Here is a 19,466-nt window from a genome sequence, read left to right on the forward strand (position 1 = left end):
CAGAAAGTAATGAGGCATGGGATCCAAGGAGACGTGGCTTTGTGGATTCAGGATTGGCTTGCCCACAGAAGGTGGTTGTAGATGGTTCGTATTCTGCATGGAGGTTGGTGACCAGTGGTGTTCTGCAGGGATCTGTTCTGGTACCTCTCCTCCTTGTGATTTTTATAAATGACCTGGATGAAGAAGTAGAAGTGTGGGGTTAATAAGAATGCTGATGGGACAAAGGTTGGGGGTGTTGTGGATAGTATGGAGGGTTGTCACATGTTACAGAGGAACATCGATAGGATGAAGAACTGGGCAGAGAAGTGGCAGATGAGGTTTAACCCAGATTAGTGTGAAGTGGTTCATTTGGTAGGTCAAATTTGAAGACAGAATATAGTATTAATTGTAAGACACTTGGCAGTGTGAAGGATCAGAGAGATCTTGGGATCCGTGCCCAGACAACATTCAAAGCTGCTGTGCAGGTTGACGGTATTGTTGAGAAGGCATATGGTGTATTGGCCTTCATCAACCATGGGATTGAGTTCAAGAGCCGTGAGGTAATGTTGACCTTGGTCAGACCCCACTTGTTCACTTCTGGTCACTTCACTACAGGAAGGATGTAGATACTATAGAAAGAGTGCAGAAAAGTGCAAGGATGTTGTCTGGATTGGAGAGTGTGCCTTATGAGAATAGGTTGAGCGAACTTGGTGCGATGGAGGATGAGTCGTGACCTGATAGAGGTGTATAAGATAATGAGAGGGGCATTGATCAGAGGCTTTTTCCCAGGCTGAAATGGCTAACATGAGGAGGCACAGTTTTAAGGTGCTCGGAAGTAGGTACCGAGAGGATGTCAGGTGTAAGTTTTTCACACCGAGAGTTTTGGGTGCGTGGTGGCAATGATGGTAGAGTTGGATACAATAGGGTCTTTTACGAGACTCTTAGATAGGTACATGAAGCTGAGAAAAATAGAGGGCGATGCAGTAAGGTAATTCTAGGCAGGTTCTACATTAGGTTACATGGTCGGCACAACACTGTGAACCAGAGGGTCTGTAATGTGCTGTAGATTTCTATGTTCTATGTTTACCTACCCCCACCCCCCCACATTCAGCAGTGATCGTTCCCTCTGTGATTCCCTTGTCCATTCGTCCCTCCCCACGTATCTCCCTCTTGGCACTTACCCCTGCAGGTGGCCTAAGTGCGACAGCTGTCCAAGCACCTCCTCACTCACCTTCATTCAGGGCCCCAGGCAGTCCTTCATGTGAGGCGACACTTCACCTGCGAATCTGCAGGGGTTGTCTACTGTATCTACTTCTCCCGATGGGGTCTTCTATGCAATGGTGAGGCCCATCGGAAATTGGGGGGACTGCTTCGTCAAGCACCTCCACTCCATCCAGCACAAGGAGGACTTCCTAGTGGCCAAACATTTTAATTCCCATTCCCATTCTATCACGTTGGTACATGGTTTCCTCTTGTGCCAAGATGAGGCCACTCTCAGGGTGGAGGAGGAACACCTTATATTCCGTCTGGGCAGCCTCCAACCAGATGGCATGAACATTGATTTCTCCTTCCAGTAAACAAATACAGCCGCCCCCCCCACCCCCCCAACCTCTATTCCTCACTCTGACCTTTTACCTCTTCTTGCCTGCCTATTACTTCTCCTTGGGACCCCTCATCATTCCCTTTGTCCTATCGTCCACTCTCCTCTCGCATCAGATTCCTTCTTCTCCTGCCGTTGACCTTCCTCTCCCACCTGACTGCACCTATCACCTTCCAGCTAGCCTCCTTCTCCCTCCCCCACCTTTTCATTCTGGTATCTTCCCCCTTCCCTCTCAGTCCTGAAGGGACTTGACCCGAACATTGGCTATCTCTTCATCTCCATAGATGCTGCCTGAACTGCTGAGTTCCCCAGCATTTTGTTGGTGTTGCTTCACAAAACACTTGGCAGGTTATTCTGCCGTTTTTTTGTTCCCCATTACTACCTCTCCAGCATAATTTTCCAGCAGTCCAATATCCACTCTCGTCTCTCTTTTATTTTTTACATATCTGGAAAAAATCTTTTGTATCGGTTGTACTATTGGCTTGCTTATTTCATTTTTTCTCTCTTTATGGCTTTTTAGTTCCATTCTGTTGGTTTTTAAAAACTTCCCAGTTCTCTACCTTCCCACCAATTTTTGCAATATTATATGCCCACTCTTTTGCTTGTATGCTCTCTTTGGCTTCCTTTGTCAGCCATGGTTGCCTCATCCTCCCCTCAAATATTTTTTTCATCTTTCCTGCACCTTCTGTATTTCCCCCAGAAACACTAGCCATTGCTGTTCTGCTGTCATCCCTGCTAGTGTCCCCTTCCAATCAACATTGGCCAGATCCTCGCTCATGCCTCTGTAATTCCCTTTACTCCGCTGCAATGCACATACACCCAGTTTTAGCTTCTCCTTCTCAAACTGCAGCGTGAATTCTATCATATTATGATCACTGCCTCTTAAAGATCCCTTTAACTTAAGCTTCCTAATCCAATCTAGATCAATAACATACCGCTATTGCAGAATTGCCATTCCCCAAGCGGGCTCAACCACAAGATGCTTGAGAATTCCGTCTCTTGGGATTCAACACATTGCCCTTCTTACATGCCTTGTGTATTTCCCATTATAATTTGTAGCCCACATCCTGGCTACAGTTCAGAGGCCTGTATATAAATCCCTTTTACCCTTGAAGTTTTTGAACTCAATACAGAAGGATTTTGCATCTTCCAATTTCATTTTACCACTTTCTAAGGATTTGATTTCATTTTTTTAACCAACACAGCCACTCGCTCTGCCTACCTGCCTGTCCTTCTGATACAATGTGTATCATTAGATGTTAAGCTCCTGACTATGATTCTCTTTCATCCATAACTCAGTGATGCCCACAACATCATCCCTGACAATCTCTAACTGTGCTACCAGATTAAAGTTCAAAGTAAATTTATTATCAAAGTACAAAGTGCAGCTTGTGGTTGAGCCCACTTGGGGAACGGTCATTTCTTCGGCAGTTGAATGGGACATGACTGTGCAAGCGCGTGAAAGTCGGACCGTGAGGCAGCGGGACAGTTAAAAAGCGAGCAGATTGACAAAACGGGCGACATAGTAGAGGGAGACAGAGTAGGAAGGCTTTGGCTCGAGGGGCTTCAGCGAGAAAAGGCTGAGGACGAGCTCCACTCCAAGTGAGGTAAGGCCGGGTAAGTTCCTTTAATTAATTTAATTACCTTAGGAATAGGTAATGGAGGCATCAGTTAGGGCAGTTGAGTGCTCCGTTTGCAGTATGTGGGAAGTCAGGGTGAGCACAATTGTCCCTGATGACTACACCTGCAGCTCCTGACAAACCGAGTTAGGGAACTGGAGCTGAAGCTGGATGAACTTCGGATCATTCGGGAGGCAGAGGCAGAAGTAAACAGGAGTTACAGGGAGATAGCCACCCCTAAGAGTCAGGAGATAGGTAGCTGGGTGACTGTCGGGAACGGGAAGGGGAATAGACAGAATGAGCAGAGCACCCCCGTGGCTGTTCCCACTAATAATAAGTACATCATTTTGGATACTGTTGATGGGGACGACCTACCAGGGACAAGTTGCAGTGGTCGCATCTCTGGCATTGAGACGGGACCCTCAGCTTAGAAGGGCAGGAGGGAAAAGAGGAGAGCAGTAGTGATAGAGGATTCGATAGTTAGGGGGACAGATAAGAGGTTGTGTGGAAGAGATCGAGAATTCCGGATGGTCTGTTTCCTCCCTGGTGCCAAGGTCCGCAATTTCTCGGATCGAGCTCTCAGTATCCTTAAGAGGGAGAGTGAGCAGCCAGATGTCATGGTCCATGTAGGGACCAATGACGTGGGTAGGAAGAGTGAGGAGGTCCTGAAAGGTTAAAAGTTTGAGAGAGCCATGGCTTTAAAGGGATATTGGAAACTTGATTCGGAAAAAGAGAGATATCTACAATAAATATAGGCAGCATGGAGTAAATGAGGTGCTCAGGGAATATAAAGAATGTAAAAAGAATCTTAAGAAAGAAATAAGAAAAGCCAAAAGAAGATATGAGGTTGCTTTGGCAAGTAAAGTGAAAATAAATCCAAAGGGTTTCTACAGTTATATCAATAGCAAAAGGATAGTGAGGGATAAAATTGGTCCCTTAGAGAATTAGAGTGCACAGCTATGTGTGGAATCAAAAGAGATGCGGGAGATTTTGAAGAATTTCTTTTCTTCGGTACTCACTAAGGAGAAGAATATTGTATTGTGTAAGGTAAGGGAAACAAGTAGGGAAGTTATAGAAACTATGACGATTATGGCACTTTTAAGGAATATAAAAGTGGATAAATCTCCAGGTCCTGACAGGATATTCCCTGGTTCCTTGAGGGAAGTTAGTGTAGAAATAGCAGGGACTCTGACAGAAATATTTCAAATGTCATTAGAAACGGGGATGGTGCCGGAGGATTGGTGTATTGCTCATGTTGTTCCATTTTTTAAAAAGGGTTCTAAGAGTAAACCTAGCAATTATCGGCCTGTAAGTTTGACATCAGTGGTGGGTAAATTAATGGAAAGTATTCTTAGAGATGGTATATATAATTATCTGGATAGACAGGGTCTGATTAGGAACAGTCAACATGGATTTGTGCGTGGAAGGTCATGTTTGACAAATCTTATTGAATTTTTTGAAGTGGTTACTAGGAATGTTGACGAGGGTAAAGCGGTGGATGTTGTCTATATGGACTTCAGTAAGGCCTTTGACAAGGTTCCACAAGGAAGGTTAGTTAGGAAGGTTCAATCGTTAGGTATTAAAATGGAAGTTGTAAAATGGATTCAACAGTGGCTGGATGGGAGATGCCAGAGAGTAGTGGTGGATAACTGTTTATCAGGTTGGAGGCCGGTGACTAGTGGTGTGCCTCAGGGATCTGTACTGGGTCCAATGTTGCTTGTCATATACATTAATAATCTGGATGATGGGGTGGTAAATTGGATTAGTAAGTATGCAGACGATACTAAGATAGTGGTGTTGTAGATAATGACGCAAACACGAGGAATTCTGCAGATGCTGGAAATTCAAGCAACACACATCAAAGTTGCTGGTGAATGCAGCAGGCCAGGCAGCATCTCTAGGAAGAGGTACAGTTGACGTTTTGGGCCGAGACCCTTCGTCAGGACTAGTCTGTCTGCTGCGTTCACCAGCAACTTTGATGTGTATTGCTTGTAGATAATGAAGCAGGTTTTCAAAGCTTGCAGAGAGATTTAGGCCAGTTGGAAGAGTGGGCTGAAAAATGGCAGATGGAGTTTAATGCTGATAAGTGTGTGGTGCTACATTTTGGTAGGACTAATCAAAATAGGACATAAATGGTAAATGGTAGGGCATTGAAGAATGCAGTGGAACCGAGTGATCTAGGAATAATGGTGCATAGTTTCCTGAAGGTGGAATCTCATTTGGATAGGGTGGTGAAGAAAGCTTTTGGTATGCTGGCCTTTATAAATCAATCAGAGCATTGAGTATAGGAGTTGGAATGTAATGTTTCGAATTGTGCAAGGCATTACTAAGGCCAAATTTGGAATATTCTGTACAGATCTGGTCACGAGTTATAGGAAAGATGTCAACAAAATAGAGAAAGTACAGAGAAGATTTACTAGAATGTTACCTGGGTTTCAGCACCTGAGTTACAGAGAAAGGTTGAACAAGTTAGGTCTTTATTCTTTGGAGCATAGAAGGTTGAGGGGGGACTTGATAGAGGCATTTAAAATTATGAGGGGGATAGATAGAGTTGATGAGGATAGGCTTTTTCCATTGAGAGTAGGGGAGATTCAAACAGGAGGACATGAGTTGAGAGTTAGGGGGCAAAAGTTTAGGGGTAACATGAGAGGGAACTTCCTTACTAAGAGATTGGTGGCTGTATGGAACGAGCTTCAAGTAGAAGTTGTTGAGGCAGGTTTGATATTGTCATTTAAGGAAAAATTGGATAGGTATATGGACAGGAAAGGAATGGAGGGTTATGGGCTGAGTGCAGGTTGGTGGGACCAGGTGAGAGTAAGCATTCGGCATGGACTAGAAGGGCCGAGATGGCCTGTTTCCATGCTGTAATTGTTATATGGTTATATATTTCACCATATACGACCCTGAGATTCATTTTCTTGTGGACATACTCAATAATTCCACAATAGAATAATAACCATAATGCAATCAAAGAAAGACTGCATAACCCAGTATGCAAATTGTTCAAATACAAAAAGAAATATTAATCATAAATAAATAAGCAGTAAATATCAGGACCATGAGTGCTTGAAAGTGAGTCCATAGGTTGTGGGAACATTTTAGTGATGGATCAAGAGAAGTTGAGTGAAGTTATCCCCTTTGCTTCAAGAGCCTGATGGTTGAGGAGCAGTAACTGTTCCTGAATGTGGTGATAGTCCTGAGGCTCCTGTTCCTTCTTCCTGATGGCAGCAGTGAGAAGAGCGCATGACCTGGATGCTGGGGGTCTCTGATGATGGATGCTGCTTTCCTGCCACAATGTGCAGATGCACTCAATTGCGGGAGGGCTTTACCTGTGATGGACTGGGCCGTATCCACTACTTTTTGTAGGATTTTCCATTCAAGGTCATTGATGTTTCCATACCAGACTGCGATGTAGTCAGTCCATATACACTCCACCGCACATCTACAGACGTTTGTCAAATAAGGTTGATTACCTACTTTATTCTGATAAAGTGCGTGTATTCATCACCCTTTTTGATTTTGGCCCCCAGTTACACTTCAACTCATCTCATTGACTACAATTTTGCCCTTTCATCTGTCTGTCCTTGTTCATTGTCTCACTATATTGTCAGCTACTTGTATACCAACTACCCTATCGTTAGCCCTATCACTCTGGTTCCCACCCCATTGCCGAATTAGTTTAAAACCTCCCCAACAGTTCTAGCAAAACCGTCTATAAGGATATTGGTCCTCCTTGGGTTCAGGTGTAACCCGTCCTTTTGGTACAGGTCATATCTTCCCCGGAGGAGATCCCAATGATCCAGAAAGCTGAGACCCTACTCTCTGCACCAATTCTTCAGCCACATATTCTTCTATCAAATCATTCCATTCATACTGTCACTGGCATGTGGCACGGGCAGCAAATCACAGATTACTATCCAGGATGTCGAACTTTTCAGCTTTCTCATCAACTCCCTATATTATCTGTTTAGGACCTCCTCCCTTTTCCTACCCATGTCGTCAGTACCAATACATACCATGACTTCTGCCTGTTCACTCTCCCCTTTTAGAATGCCGAGGACCTTATCCAATATACCCTGGTCCGTGGGAGGCAATATACCATCCATGTGTCTCTTTCATATCTACAAAATCTACTTCTACTCCTCTTAACCATGGAATCCCTGATCACTATTGCACTCCTCTCCTCCCCCCACTCCCCTTCCCTTCAGAGCCACAGAGCCAGACTGAGTGCCAGAGACCTGGTTGCTTCAACACCCCTCACCCCACGACAGTATCCAGAGTGGTATATTTTTTATTGAGGGGAATGGCAACAGGGGTATTCTGCACTGGCTACCTATTCTCTTTCCTTCTCCAGACAGTCACCCAGGTACCCGCCTCCTGTAACTTAGGGGTGACTACCTCCCTGTATCTCTGATCTATCACCTCCTCATTTTCCTGTGATGAATACTTCTGATTACTGTTATTGCATATTTGGTGCCTAGGATGAAAGTTAATGGCCAGAATATCAGGAACAGGACAGGTGACCTGCTCATAACCCATGCCCCCCTAGAGCAAGATTCTATTAATATCACTTTTTTGGAGCATCATTATAATTGTCAAAGTGATTTCTCAGTAAGATACAATTTTTACCAAAAATCACCTGTTTTTCCTAGGACTCTTCGAAATTTCAACAACTTTGCCCCAGCTTGTGAATTTTGGTCTCATCCTCTCCTTGCTTTATTTAAACTAAGCAGCCTCATAACCAGCACCTAATCAATGCCCGGAATTGTTAGATCTGATGCAGCTGTCAAAATAAAATCCAAAGCAACTATATCCTAGAACAATATCTTTGAAGTTGATTCTGGGAAGGTAATAGGCATGCTTGGGACATCCGAGTTTTATGTCAATGAAAAGCAGAATGTATTCATTATGCTGGATCAGGAAACAAGTAATCTGTTAAAAATATATAGTGTCTTGGTCCACAGTAGTTTACAAATTCCTGTGCAGAATTCCCTAAAAAGCTTCATGCAGCTGGAAATCAGCTTTAGCCAGAATGGAATGATATGATGCCCATTTCTGTGTATTTTAATATCTGAGAAACTTGACCTGCGATTTTGGGGTCTTCATTTACTCGAGAACTTTTCTTTGACAAAATCTCTACCAAATGACGTCAACAGCAGTGAAATACCCAATATTCACCTTCATGTTTTTAAAGCCAATGAAGGCTAAAATTAATTGTTCTCATTTATTCGCAGAACAATCTCTAACATTATTCCTTCATTTACAGGGTCAGACATTTCTGACTTTCTCCAACCTCACACACACCCCTGCATTCTGGAGTTCTGAGAATATAGCAGAAATTAATTCAATTCTAATGAACCAGTCTTCCAGTTTGAATTGTAAATTGCAAATAGCAATTTGAAGCCAAAGGCACAGGTTGGCCCAGACATTGAGATATAGTTTACAAAATGATGACCATGAGACATGCACATATGGGAGGGGGAGGGGGAGGGGGAGGGGGAGGAGGAGGAGTCAGGATTGCAACTTTTGAAGTTGTATTGAATTACTTACTGTTACTATTGATTGTAAGAGTTTAAAAATGTGATGTACTTTTGAGTTTGCGAGCCTCAACTGCAAATGGCCCTAGAAGAATGCCTGCTTGTTTCAATGAATAAAGACCTCTATATCTGCAGCAACTTCCATCACAGTCACATCACTTGGCTGCAGCCCCAGAGGGCTGAAGTGATCCTCTTCCACAAGATTGTGTTTTTTATAAATGCATATTAAGGGAACCAAAGAATGTGGAGTTAATATAGAAAATGCAATGTTCAAGTTCAAGATCCACTAAAACCTAATTAAAAGTTAATGACCATGAAGAGCTGATTCTGTTTTTATCTCTCATGCTCTACCAGGTACTTGCCTTTACCAGTTTATTCTACTTCCTTTGACTACCTACTTCCTCACCTACCATCATTCAGTAATAAGTCATGCCATTCACTATGAATGAGAAAATTCCACTTGCATTATGGCCTGACTGCATGAATTCAGAATTGACTTGCCCACAGAAGGCAGAGGGTGGTAGTAGATGATGCATATCATGCCTAGAGGTTGGTGAACAGTAGTGTTCTGCAGGGGCTCCCTACACTTGTTGATTTTTATAAATAACTTGGGCAAGGATGTGGAAGGGTAGGTTAGTATGTTTGCAGATGACACAAAGGTTAGTGGTGTTGTGGATAGTGTACATTGTTGTAGGTTACAAAGGGATATTAATAGGCTAAGAAATGGCAGATGGAGTTCAGAATGGAAAAGTGTAAAGTGATTCACTTTGGAAGGTTGAAATTGAAGGCAAAATACAGTGTTAATGGGAGGATTCTTAACAGTTTGGAGGAACAGAGGGAGCTTGTGGTTCACACCCATAGATGCCTCAAAGTTGCAGTGCAAGGTGAGATGGTGGTTAAGACTTATGATGTGTAGGTCTTCATTAACAGGGGATTGAGTTCAGGAGCCATGAGGTAATGGTGCAGCTCTATAAAACCAGTTATACTACACTTGGAGTATTTTGTTCTGTTATGGTTGTCTCATTATCAGAAGGATATGGAAGCTTTAGAGGATGCAGAATAGATTTACCAGGATGCTCTCTAGATTAGAGAACATGTTTTATGAGGATAGATTGAGCAAATTACAGATTTTCTTTTTAGAGAGATAGAGGGTGAGAGGCAACTTGATAGAAGTGTACAAAATGATAGGGTGGACAGCCAGAGACTTTACACCAGACCAGAAATTGCTAATACAAGGGACATAATTTCAGGGTGTTTAGAGGAAATTATGGGGGGGGGGGGGGGGGGAGGGGTGGATGCCAGTAGTGGTTTTTTCAATACAGAGAGTGGTAGGTGTGTGAATATGCTGCTAAGGGTGCTGATAGAGACAAATACATTAGGGACATTTCAGACAATCTTGGGCACATGGATGAAAGAAAAATAGAGGGTAGAGGGTTACATGGGAGGGAAGGATTAGATTGATCTTGGAATAGGTTAAAGGTTCAACGCAACATCATGGGTCAAAGGGCTTGTACTGTTGTTTTATTAAAGTACCTGTAGTTGCTTAGATTACAGCTGCAAAAAAATGTAGAACAACTGAGACAGTTAAGGGAAGCCCATCATTGCTGTTCTGCAAACCTTACGATATTTGATTTTACTAAATTTTCAGGAACCAAGAGTTACTTGCATGACTGGCATTTATTGCCAATCCTTAAATGGTCATCAAATGATAATGCTAAACCACTACTGCTTTTGTGATGAAGGGACTCCCACAGTGCTTCTGGTCATGGATGTCTAATGATTTAGCTTCAGCTGTGATGAGGGATTGGCCAGACCCACAATGCTGTTTTTATGTAATTAAAATGTAATCACGAAACTCATAGGACCAAAAATCTCACGTTGATGCGTGTAAGAAAATATAATTGATATACACGAAATGCATTTTAATCTGGAAATATTCCACAAGGGTTTCAACAGCAGATGAGCTGGGTTTGATTGTTGTGTTGTCAAAGTGGAAGTGGATGATTTTAGATGGTCCAGAGCTCATCTTGAGACTAAAACTGTGAAATGATCTTTTAACACTATAAATCAGCGAGTTGCTTTGTGATGTCTCCCCCCCCCCCCGCTGTGAAAACAGGGACACCTCTTTTTCCCTTAATGGGAGGGGGGAGGGGGAGGGCCTGTGGTATATCGAATAACAGGTGAATGAGTAGTCTTTGGGGTACTGCAAGTCTGTGTCTTATTGATACGTGCTGCATGCTTGAGTGCTCGGTGCGAAGTGCTGATGCGTTTTTGCTGGTGGGAGGGCATTGCTTTGCTGCTGCTTATGCATAGGAGGGAGGAGCTGGGGGGGCTTTGGGGTTCTAACATTTAACTGTCATTCATTCTTTGGGGCACTCCTCTGTTTTCATGGATGTTTGCGAAGAAGAGGAATTTCAGGATGTATATTGTATACATTTATCTGACATTAAAAGTACCTATTGAAAAGAAATGAAGGTCAAGGTAGTAATTACGGTTAACTGTAGTCACCAAAGATGAAGGTTTTTATCTTTCCAATCTCTGGCTGGAGGAAATTTCAAATCTTCGAGTACTTGGGTGTTAAACAAACACAGACTAGTTGGATACTGTAGATTGGGGTGAGATATATAGAAGACCTTATTAATGTGCCTGTGGAAACTGGTAGCGTGCACTCAGATTACATGATACGGGCAATGGCAGCAAATGAGAGACAATGGTTTGGGGTGGGGTGGGGTTAAGAATAAATTCATGTGAACACAAGAGAAGTAAGAGAAGTTCTACAGATGCAATTCTCTGTGCACATTTAGACAGATTAAAGATGGAACAGGTTTTGGGATAAGGGATAAGAGGTTCAAAGAGGATTTGAAGACTTTTTTTTCAAGCAAAGAATGTTCATAATCCAGAATGCATTGCGTGAGCGAGCAAGGGAAGAAGTAACTGAATCAGTCAGGCGACTACCGATCAAGGGCTGGTAAATGAGATTAGTATAGATGGGTACTTGATAGTCAGCATTGCCATGGTGGGCTGAAGGGCCTGGTTCTTACTGAAAGACCCTGGGAACAAGGTGAACGTATGATCCATGGAACCTCTTAAAAGTCGGCTTGGTCATAGGATGGTGATTAGATTATGTAATGAGTTTTGTTGTGAGCACTGAAATGAATAGCTTTCAAAGATAATACAAAAACAACTGCTGGGGATACTCAGCAGGTCTGACTGCAACTTTGGAGAGAAAACACATTTAATGTCAGAAACATGCTGATGATGAAGAACTTGCCGCACAAGAAAACATGATTGCATTGGGGACCAGTACTGGAGGAAGGAAGGTGGTCAGAGGGTTATCAAGCTGAAAAAATTTACAATAGAGATAGGAAGAACAAAGCTATAGAAGGATCTGACCATAACTGAGGATTGATGGATCTATGTCGGCTTGCCAAATGATGAGAAAAAAAGACTCTGCTTAAACCGGATATGTACTAATGAACATCCTGCTTGTTTAATGCGATCCATTATATTTACAGCATAGAATTCTGAGAAGGCTTTCCTCTATGAAATCAGTTCCATGAAAGTATCTTTTTGGAGACAGGATCAATAGCTTCAGAGTAAAACAGAACACAAAATTTGGAAGCCACAAGAGAAAAAGCTACATCAAAAGTCTGCATTTTTTGTAAAATATATCTTTTTATTTTTGGTGCATATTGTGCTCATCAATGTGAGGGATGTCAGTGCTGGAATCAGACATATTTTTACTTTTAAACTTACTATCAGTATTATGTATTCCCGGATCAAACGCAGCATAGGTTAACTCAACGAAATCCTAATTAATTTTTAAAAGTGCCTTGTTTGGCTCTCACATAAATGATTTGGAGATTTCAGTTCTTCTCTTGAGCAAACTTTAAATGGAAATGCCCACACAGCACCAGTAAACAATTGTCCTCAAATTTTATAACATTTCCTGAAAAATAAATTCAATGGATACAACTTAATGTGGCCAACAGTCTTCATCAAGTGTCAGAACTTAGTGTTGAAATTCTTGAATCATATGAAAGGGGGAACTTCAGTATCCTTTTGGTATGGGCTAGTTTTAGTTTAATTCTAAAGGCAAAAGGGTCGTGTCTGCTCCATGACACTGAGTATCAACTATAAGTGGAATATTTCACAACTTCTGCTTTTATAGTCATGTTAAGTATTGTATCTGAGTACAAGAGTACCTAAAACAGTGTGTGCCCAATTGCTCACCTTGTCTGTCAAGCACTATGGAAATTGAACCCAATAGAGGTTCTCAACCAGGCCGACAGTCAAGTTACATCGTGAAGAGGTTTAATCGAAGTAATGGGGGGGGGGTATGGGTTGGGGAAAACTAACCTATAGGAAATAAAAGGGGCTTTAGAGAGTTCAAGACTAAGGATTGGGATGAAAGATCTTTTTTGCAACCCCAAGATTAGGTGGCGAATTATACCCGAGGGTGAACGCTGCGTGAGAATGAGGACTCTTTTGTGGGAATTCATTGACCTGAGAGTAAATCACAAGTATAAAAGCGAAGGGTGAAGTTTGGTAGTGAAGATAAAGCCTGAGAGCCATGTAGCTTGTAATGGAAAGTCATTACGACACTTCACAAATGAAGCTTGTCTCTCTCTCCATTTTATCGACAAAAAAATATCGACTTCCAACCATTGGTCGATGTGAATTAGTCTGACACAATTTTCTTTTAAATATTAACATAAAAATGTACAAGAATATATAGTTTACATTTGAAAGGCAGGTGAAATATATAGAACTGGTTTCAAACACATCTGTGGCTTTTATACAACAAGAATTTGTGCAATTTGCAGGCAAGCATATAGTAAAGTAACTTATACATTATTGCATAAACGATAAACACAGCATTATTGCACAAGTGACGCAGTATGTGTAGTGTTTACCCACCCGATACACATAGCATAAAGGAAGCCCTGAACCCATTTCTCCTCGGCTTTTCCAAATGTGCTGATCTATTCTGAATCTTGGATTTCTAATGACAGATGTAAGCACAGATTTCCACTCAAGTTGTCTAACCAGGACAGACAAGGGAAACACTTTCAACCAATTCTTGTGGCGTTTCTCTCCTCTGCCTAATGCCAACATGTCCACTAACACAGTGCCACTATGAATGGTTTGAGTTTATATTGAACAAGTACATGAAAACAGCTGGCGTCCCAATCTTACAAAAATAGTAAAGTTACTGATTACTTTATACTGTAGCTGTGATTTAAAATTATTCAGTTTTTCTTTGTGGAACCCATTTAAAGGGCAAAATGGTCACTTTTTTAAATAAATCACCCTCCCAGTAATAGGGCTCTTCACAACATCTGGCCATTCCAACTCCTGCTGACCTCAAAATATAATGCATAAAAATGGTAGAAAATCATATTGTGCATCTTGCAAATAGTAAGCTAATAGATAACAACCCCTAAAATCAAAACACCTCCAGAACTATGGGACTTCTCAGCCAAATTGACCTTGATCTCTTATCAATTAAGTTTTCCAGCAGATTTTGAATAGTACAAATAGACAGTGAATGCTCCAACCTACAGTGAAAATTTACCAGCCAAAGGATGAATGAGGCATCAGTACTCATTATAGATAGATTCAGTACAGTTCTGAAGTCTCAGGGTACTGTAGACAACTGTGGCATTTGGGTAATGCATATACTGTAGTTTCTTGAGGCAGCAACATCCAGTCCTCTTGATGGACCACGTTCTATATCTGGTCCTCAGAAGATTAAAGGTTACATTCTAATTTCCTACGCCAACTTGCCAAAGGAAATAAATTTACGTAAGTGCTAGGGAATTCATGGGGTTGTTAAATTATATACTTTGGTTCAATGGTTAGCATTCTGTTTGCATTAAGAGACTCTCCAGTGGAATACATGGTGTCTACTTGGATACTTATCACAAGAGACTGCAAAATAGAAGTGTGATGGCTTCTGAAGTGGAAGGTAACCAATGAGGAGCATAACCTTCTTTTGCAGAAATCCCTGCAAAAGCTCTGACTACCAAACTGAACATCCAAACATCAGTGCATTAGATAGTATAATCTGATAAACCTTTCACAAATTATGAACGTTGGCCTTGAAGCCGTTTAATCAAATCACTGCCTTGCTAAGTGTAGCTAGGGTGAGTCCAGGCAAAACTGAAGGACTCCCCAACATAAGCAGGCACTAATTTGGAAAACTGATCATTAGAGTCCACTACAAATACAGGAAAGAATTAACAAAATTAATACTCTTGCATAGATTCTTCTTAAACTTCAGCAGCTCTTTTTCCAGAGATTTTTTTTTTGTTCAAGTTCCACTTGAGGAGCTGAAACTACAGTCTTGGCTGAAATTCTGCAGTATTGAGTGACTGTTGGAAGGGCCACCTTATAGAAGAAAAGATGACTCAAATCCACTTCCTATTCCAGTAGACTGGGTGGAAACTTAGATTTTTTCTGGTGCCCTAGTCAACATTCTTTTTACAGCCATCACTAAAAGCAAATTAACTTATAATCTGTCATACTTGTAGGAACTTCTTGTGCCTTTGACAATAACCATTATGTTCTGGGAATTTTCTGAACGAAACACCAAAGTGCTACAAAAATACAAGTGTTTCTCAGAATCATAGCAAACTAGAAAAGTGATTTACATAGGTAGGGGATTTTATATCATGGTAAACTGTATAAAACGATAATCTAAAAAATATATTGCCTCACTGTAAACACACATACTTTGGTACCACGACACTTTACATTCTGACTGTTATGTTTATACTGCGCATTCTATTTTTTTTTACTTTTGGCAAGGAAAGTGGAAAGAGCTGATAAATTACAATTGTTCTCTTTTTCTCTGGTACAGGATACAGGAAAGACACAAGATGTTTGGCAAGAGGGATTTGACAAAAAATAAAATTAGGGACTTTCACAGTAAAACAGCTGAGGGAAGGCCGAGAAAATTAGTGCAATTTCAAATGGGAGAAAATCTTGTCTCAATTTTACAAAAACATTACCATTACATTGCATACAGATTTTACCCCTTTTTAACACCCTCCTCATAACTGGCCAGCTCAGGAATCAACAACAGCTCTATCTGCCACAAGTGACAGCCAATATTTCAGGTTCTCTCCAATTCCTGGTAATTCCTATAATCATTTCTGCTCATGCAAGCCACTCCAAAGTAACAACCACTTAACAATGACTGATATTAGAACTGTTTCTTTCAAACTGAACCTTGCATTAACACTGGCTAGGTTGCATTCATTCCTGGCAGAAATTATTTCTTATTTCTGCTTTACTGTCCTTCTAAACCATCTCTTCCAAAACCAGTGGTAACTTGGAACTAGCTAAAAAAATACTCAATGGATCATAAATAATGTGCAACTCATTTTTGGGAAATAGGGTACTGCCAGAAAGTCTTAACTATATCTTTCCAAGACTCAATTCTGTAAAACAGTCTGCAGAGGTCAGTAATGAACAACCCTACAGTAAGTTCCATGTAGTATGTAGGAACTGGTGAGGTTTTAGATAGCTGGAAGATCGAAAGAATAATAGAATTAAAAAAATATGCTTTAGTCTTTTTCTGTTCCATTCCCTTATAAAACAACTCAAAATGAAGAGCCTGCCAAGCAGAACTCTCCGTTCCATCTCTCCAATTTGACCAACGAAGTGTCCATTTCTTTAACTGGTCATGTACTATGAATGAAACAAAGTGCTGTTTTGTCATCGAAGTCACATGAGTGAAGAGTGGTCTTGTGTGTTGATTGGGACAGTTGTCATCATCAAAGGCTCTGGATTCCCATTACAACTATTCCTCACAGCAGTGCTGTTCCTCTGTGGTGTGGCTATGTAGGTACCGGTTATGAGCATCATTTATACAGAATTCAATGAACATGCCTTTCCAAATTACCCACGGATGGCAGTCCAGGTGCTACTGTAATAGCGATAGGTGTGGCTTGATTAGCAATCCCTCTCTAAAGAGAGGGTGAGGCAAGCGTCTGGACACGGAGACCAGTGGCAGTACATCCCATCACTCCAGAAAGCTTTGTGCAAGTGTTGAAGTGAAGACCAGTTACTTGGAAAGTTTGCTGATGACACGAATCAGTGCACCATTTTCATCTTTCAGTCTCTGGTTGTCAGCTCTTAAATCTGTTAAAACCTGCAGAGATATTTAAAAAGAAACATGCCTGGAGTCTTTTCATTACACAAGCAAGCTATCAGGCCCATCAAACCTGACCTACTGTACAGTAAAATTATGGCTAATCCATTCTATCCTCAACTCCTCTGTACAAACTCCCCATATCCTGCAAATTCCTGATCTTTCAAATATTTATCTATCCTTATCTTAAGTATACCTAATATTCTGGCCTCCAACACTTTGTGGTAGAAGGAATGGGGAGGGTCAGAGAATTAAAGAGAATCACTGCCCTCTGAGAAGAATTTTCTATGTATCTCAGTTTAAAAAAAACCCAGCACCTTATTTTGCAGGTATGTAGTTACATTGCATTGCTCATGACTCTCCCACTAGTGAAAACCTCTCAATATCTACCCTGTCAAACTCCTTGTATGTTTCAATAAGGGCACTCCTTATTAACAGAATGATGCTTGCCTTGGCTTGAGCATTAACTAAAACACTTCATACCTTTAGTTCTTCCTCAAGTTCTGAGATTCTTCTTTCTAAGGCTCTCCGCTCCTATTAAAAGAATTCAAAGTGAGTACAGGCACATGTGGTGTAGAGTCAGTTTGTAGAATTATGGAAGTAACACCTGCTCAGTAAAACTACCTTAATATCCAAAAGCTATGAAATTTACATTTCTTGTATTTGAAAGACATCTAATTTATTTCTAAATTAGAATCCAGTTAAATGCACAATGAAGTATTCCGTTCTTTTAACATCACTTTTTGGTCCTCTATTGACTAACTCTTGTTTATGCCTCCCCGTTACTGATGTGCGTATTAGAATAGACCTTTATTGTCATTGCTCAAGACAGTGAGATTGCGGTGCTACTGCGGTCCAAACAAAAACAGATATTTACAATGCAGTACGGCTTAATTAAAAAAAATAATAACACTCAAAGGTGATTGGCAAGCTGGGCCGTAGCATTATTCAGCTGCACAACAGCCCTCGGGCAGAAGCTGCTTTCAGTCTCACTGTCTTGGCTAAGGTGCTTCTGTATCTTCTACCAGATGGCAGTAGATTGAACAGTGTCTGGGACGGGATGGATCTTTAATGATGTTCTGAACGTGCTGTAGGCATCGAGAGTTGCAGATTGTCTCCAGATCTGGCAGTTGAGTCCCAATGATGTGCTGAGCCACCCTAATTACCTGTTGGAGTGTTTTGTGATCTGTCTTGCTGCAGCACCACACGGTCATTCCGTATATCAGTATGCTCTCTATCGCATATTGATAAAAGTTGGCCAGCAGTTGGCTTTTTTTAGATTTAGATTATGAGGACACGCAGTCCTCTTTTATTGTCATTTAGTAATGCATGCATTAAGAAATGATACAATGTTTTTCCAGAATGATATCACAGAAACACAAGACAAATCAAGACTGAAAAACTGACAAACACCACATAATTATAACATATAGTTACAACAGTGCAAAGCAATACTGTAATTTGATAAAGAACAGACCATAGGCACGGTAAAAAAAAGTCTCAAAGTCTCTCGAAAGTCTCATCATCTCACGCAGACGGTAGAAGGAAAAAAACTCTTCCTGCCATGAGCTTCCAGCGCCGCAAACTTGTCGATGCAGCACCCTGGAAGCACCCGACCATAGCCGACTCTTCAGTCCATCCAAAAACTTCAAGCCTCCGACCACCACCTCTGCCGAGCGCTTCGACCCCGGCCCCGGCAACAGGCAATAGGCAAAGCTGAGGATTTGGGGCCTTCCGTTCCGGAGATTCACAATCGCACAGTAGCAGCAGCAGCGAAGCAGGCATTTCAGAAGTTTCTCCAGATGTTCCTCCGTGCTTCTCACATCTGTCTCCATCAAGTCAGGATTGTGCACGGTACCTACTCAACAATACCAATTTTTGGGGCAGATTAGCTCTCCTTAAGCACCTTGGGTAGTAAAATCACTGTTGTGCCTTCCCTACTATCTAGGTTATGTTGATGGATCAGGAGAGCTCCTTGGTGATGTTTATCCCAAAAACTTAAAACTGGAGACCCTTTCCACCACCTCACCATTTATGAATAGTGGGGCTTGGTTGGAACTTCTTGCCTTCCTGAAGTCAACTATCATTTCTTTTGTCTTCTTGATGTTGACTGATAGGTTGTGCTTCCTACATCAATCAGGCAGTTTCAGCACATCCTCTCTATATGCAGATTCGCTGTTGCTTGTGATTAGGTCAATCACTGTTCTATTGTCTGCAAATTTGATGATTGGGTTTGTAGCATGAGCAGGAGTGTAGACATTAGTGAAGAGAGAGTAGAAAAGTGGGTTCAATACACATTTAGAGTAGAAGACATTAGATTCTGTGGACACAATAGAGAAAACTGGATGGTATGTGCCTCCCAGGCACCAGGGTCAGGGATGTCCCAGATCGGGTCCATGACACTCCAAAGGGAGATGGTGACCAACCAGAAGTCTTGATACATATTGGCACAATGACATAGGTAGGAAAAGGGAGGAGGTCCTGAAGAAAGCGTTTGGGAACTAGGTAGGAAGCTGAAAAGTAGAAACTACAGGGTAGTAATCACTGGATTGCTGCTTGTGCCACACACT

At 41.5% G+C, this 19,466-nt stretch overlaps 1 protein-coding gene across 6 annotated transcripts in view; it reads right to left on the minus strand.

Moving 5' to 3' along the window:
- Positions 1-12,224: 12,224 nt before the first annotated feature.
- LOC140205102 (protein phosphatase 1 regulatory subunit 12A-like) overlaps positions 12,225-19,466 on the minus strand; it is a 197,905-nt gene continuing 190,663 nt past the window's right edge. For 4 of the 6 annotated variants that reach the window (XM_072272284.1, XM_072272282.1, XM_072272283.1 and 1 more), the window contains 2 exons: positions 17,380-17,430; positions 16,810-16,896 (listed from right to left, as the gene is read on the minus strand). In XM_072272284.1, the coding sequence (XP_072128385.1) occupies positions 17,393-17,430 (38 nt within the window). In that variant the 3' untranslated portion in view covers positions 16,810-16,896; positions 17,380-17,392. Of the gene's footprint in view, positions 16,897-17,379; positions 17,431-19,466 lie in introns of all 6 variants that reach the window. The other 2 variants (XM_072272287.1, XM_072272285.1) reach the window with 1 other exon arrangement.

The sequence above is a fragment of the Mobula birostris genome, chromosome 11 (genome assembly GCF_030028105.1).
Source record: "Mobula birostris isolate sMobBir1 chromosome 11, sMobBir1.hap1, whole genome shotgun sequence".
NCBI classification, from domain to species: Eukaryota; Metazoa; Chordata; class Chondrichthyes; order Myliobatiformes; family Myliobatidae; genus Mobula; species Mobula birostris.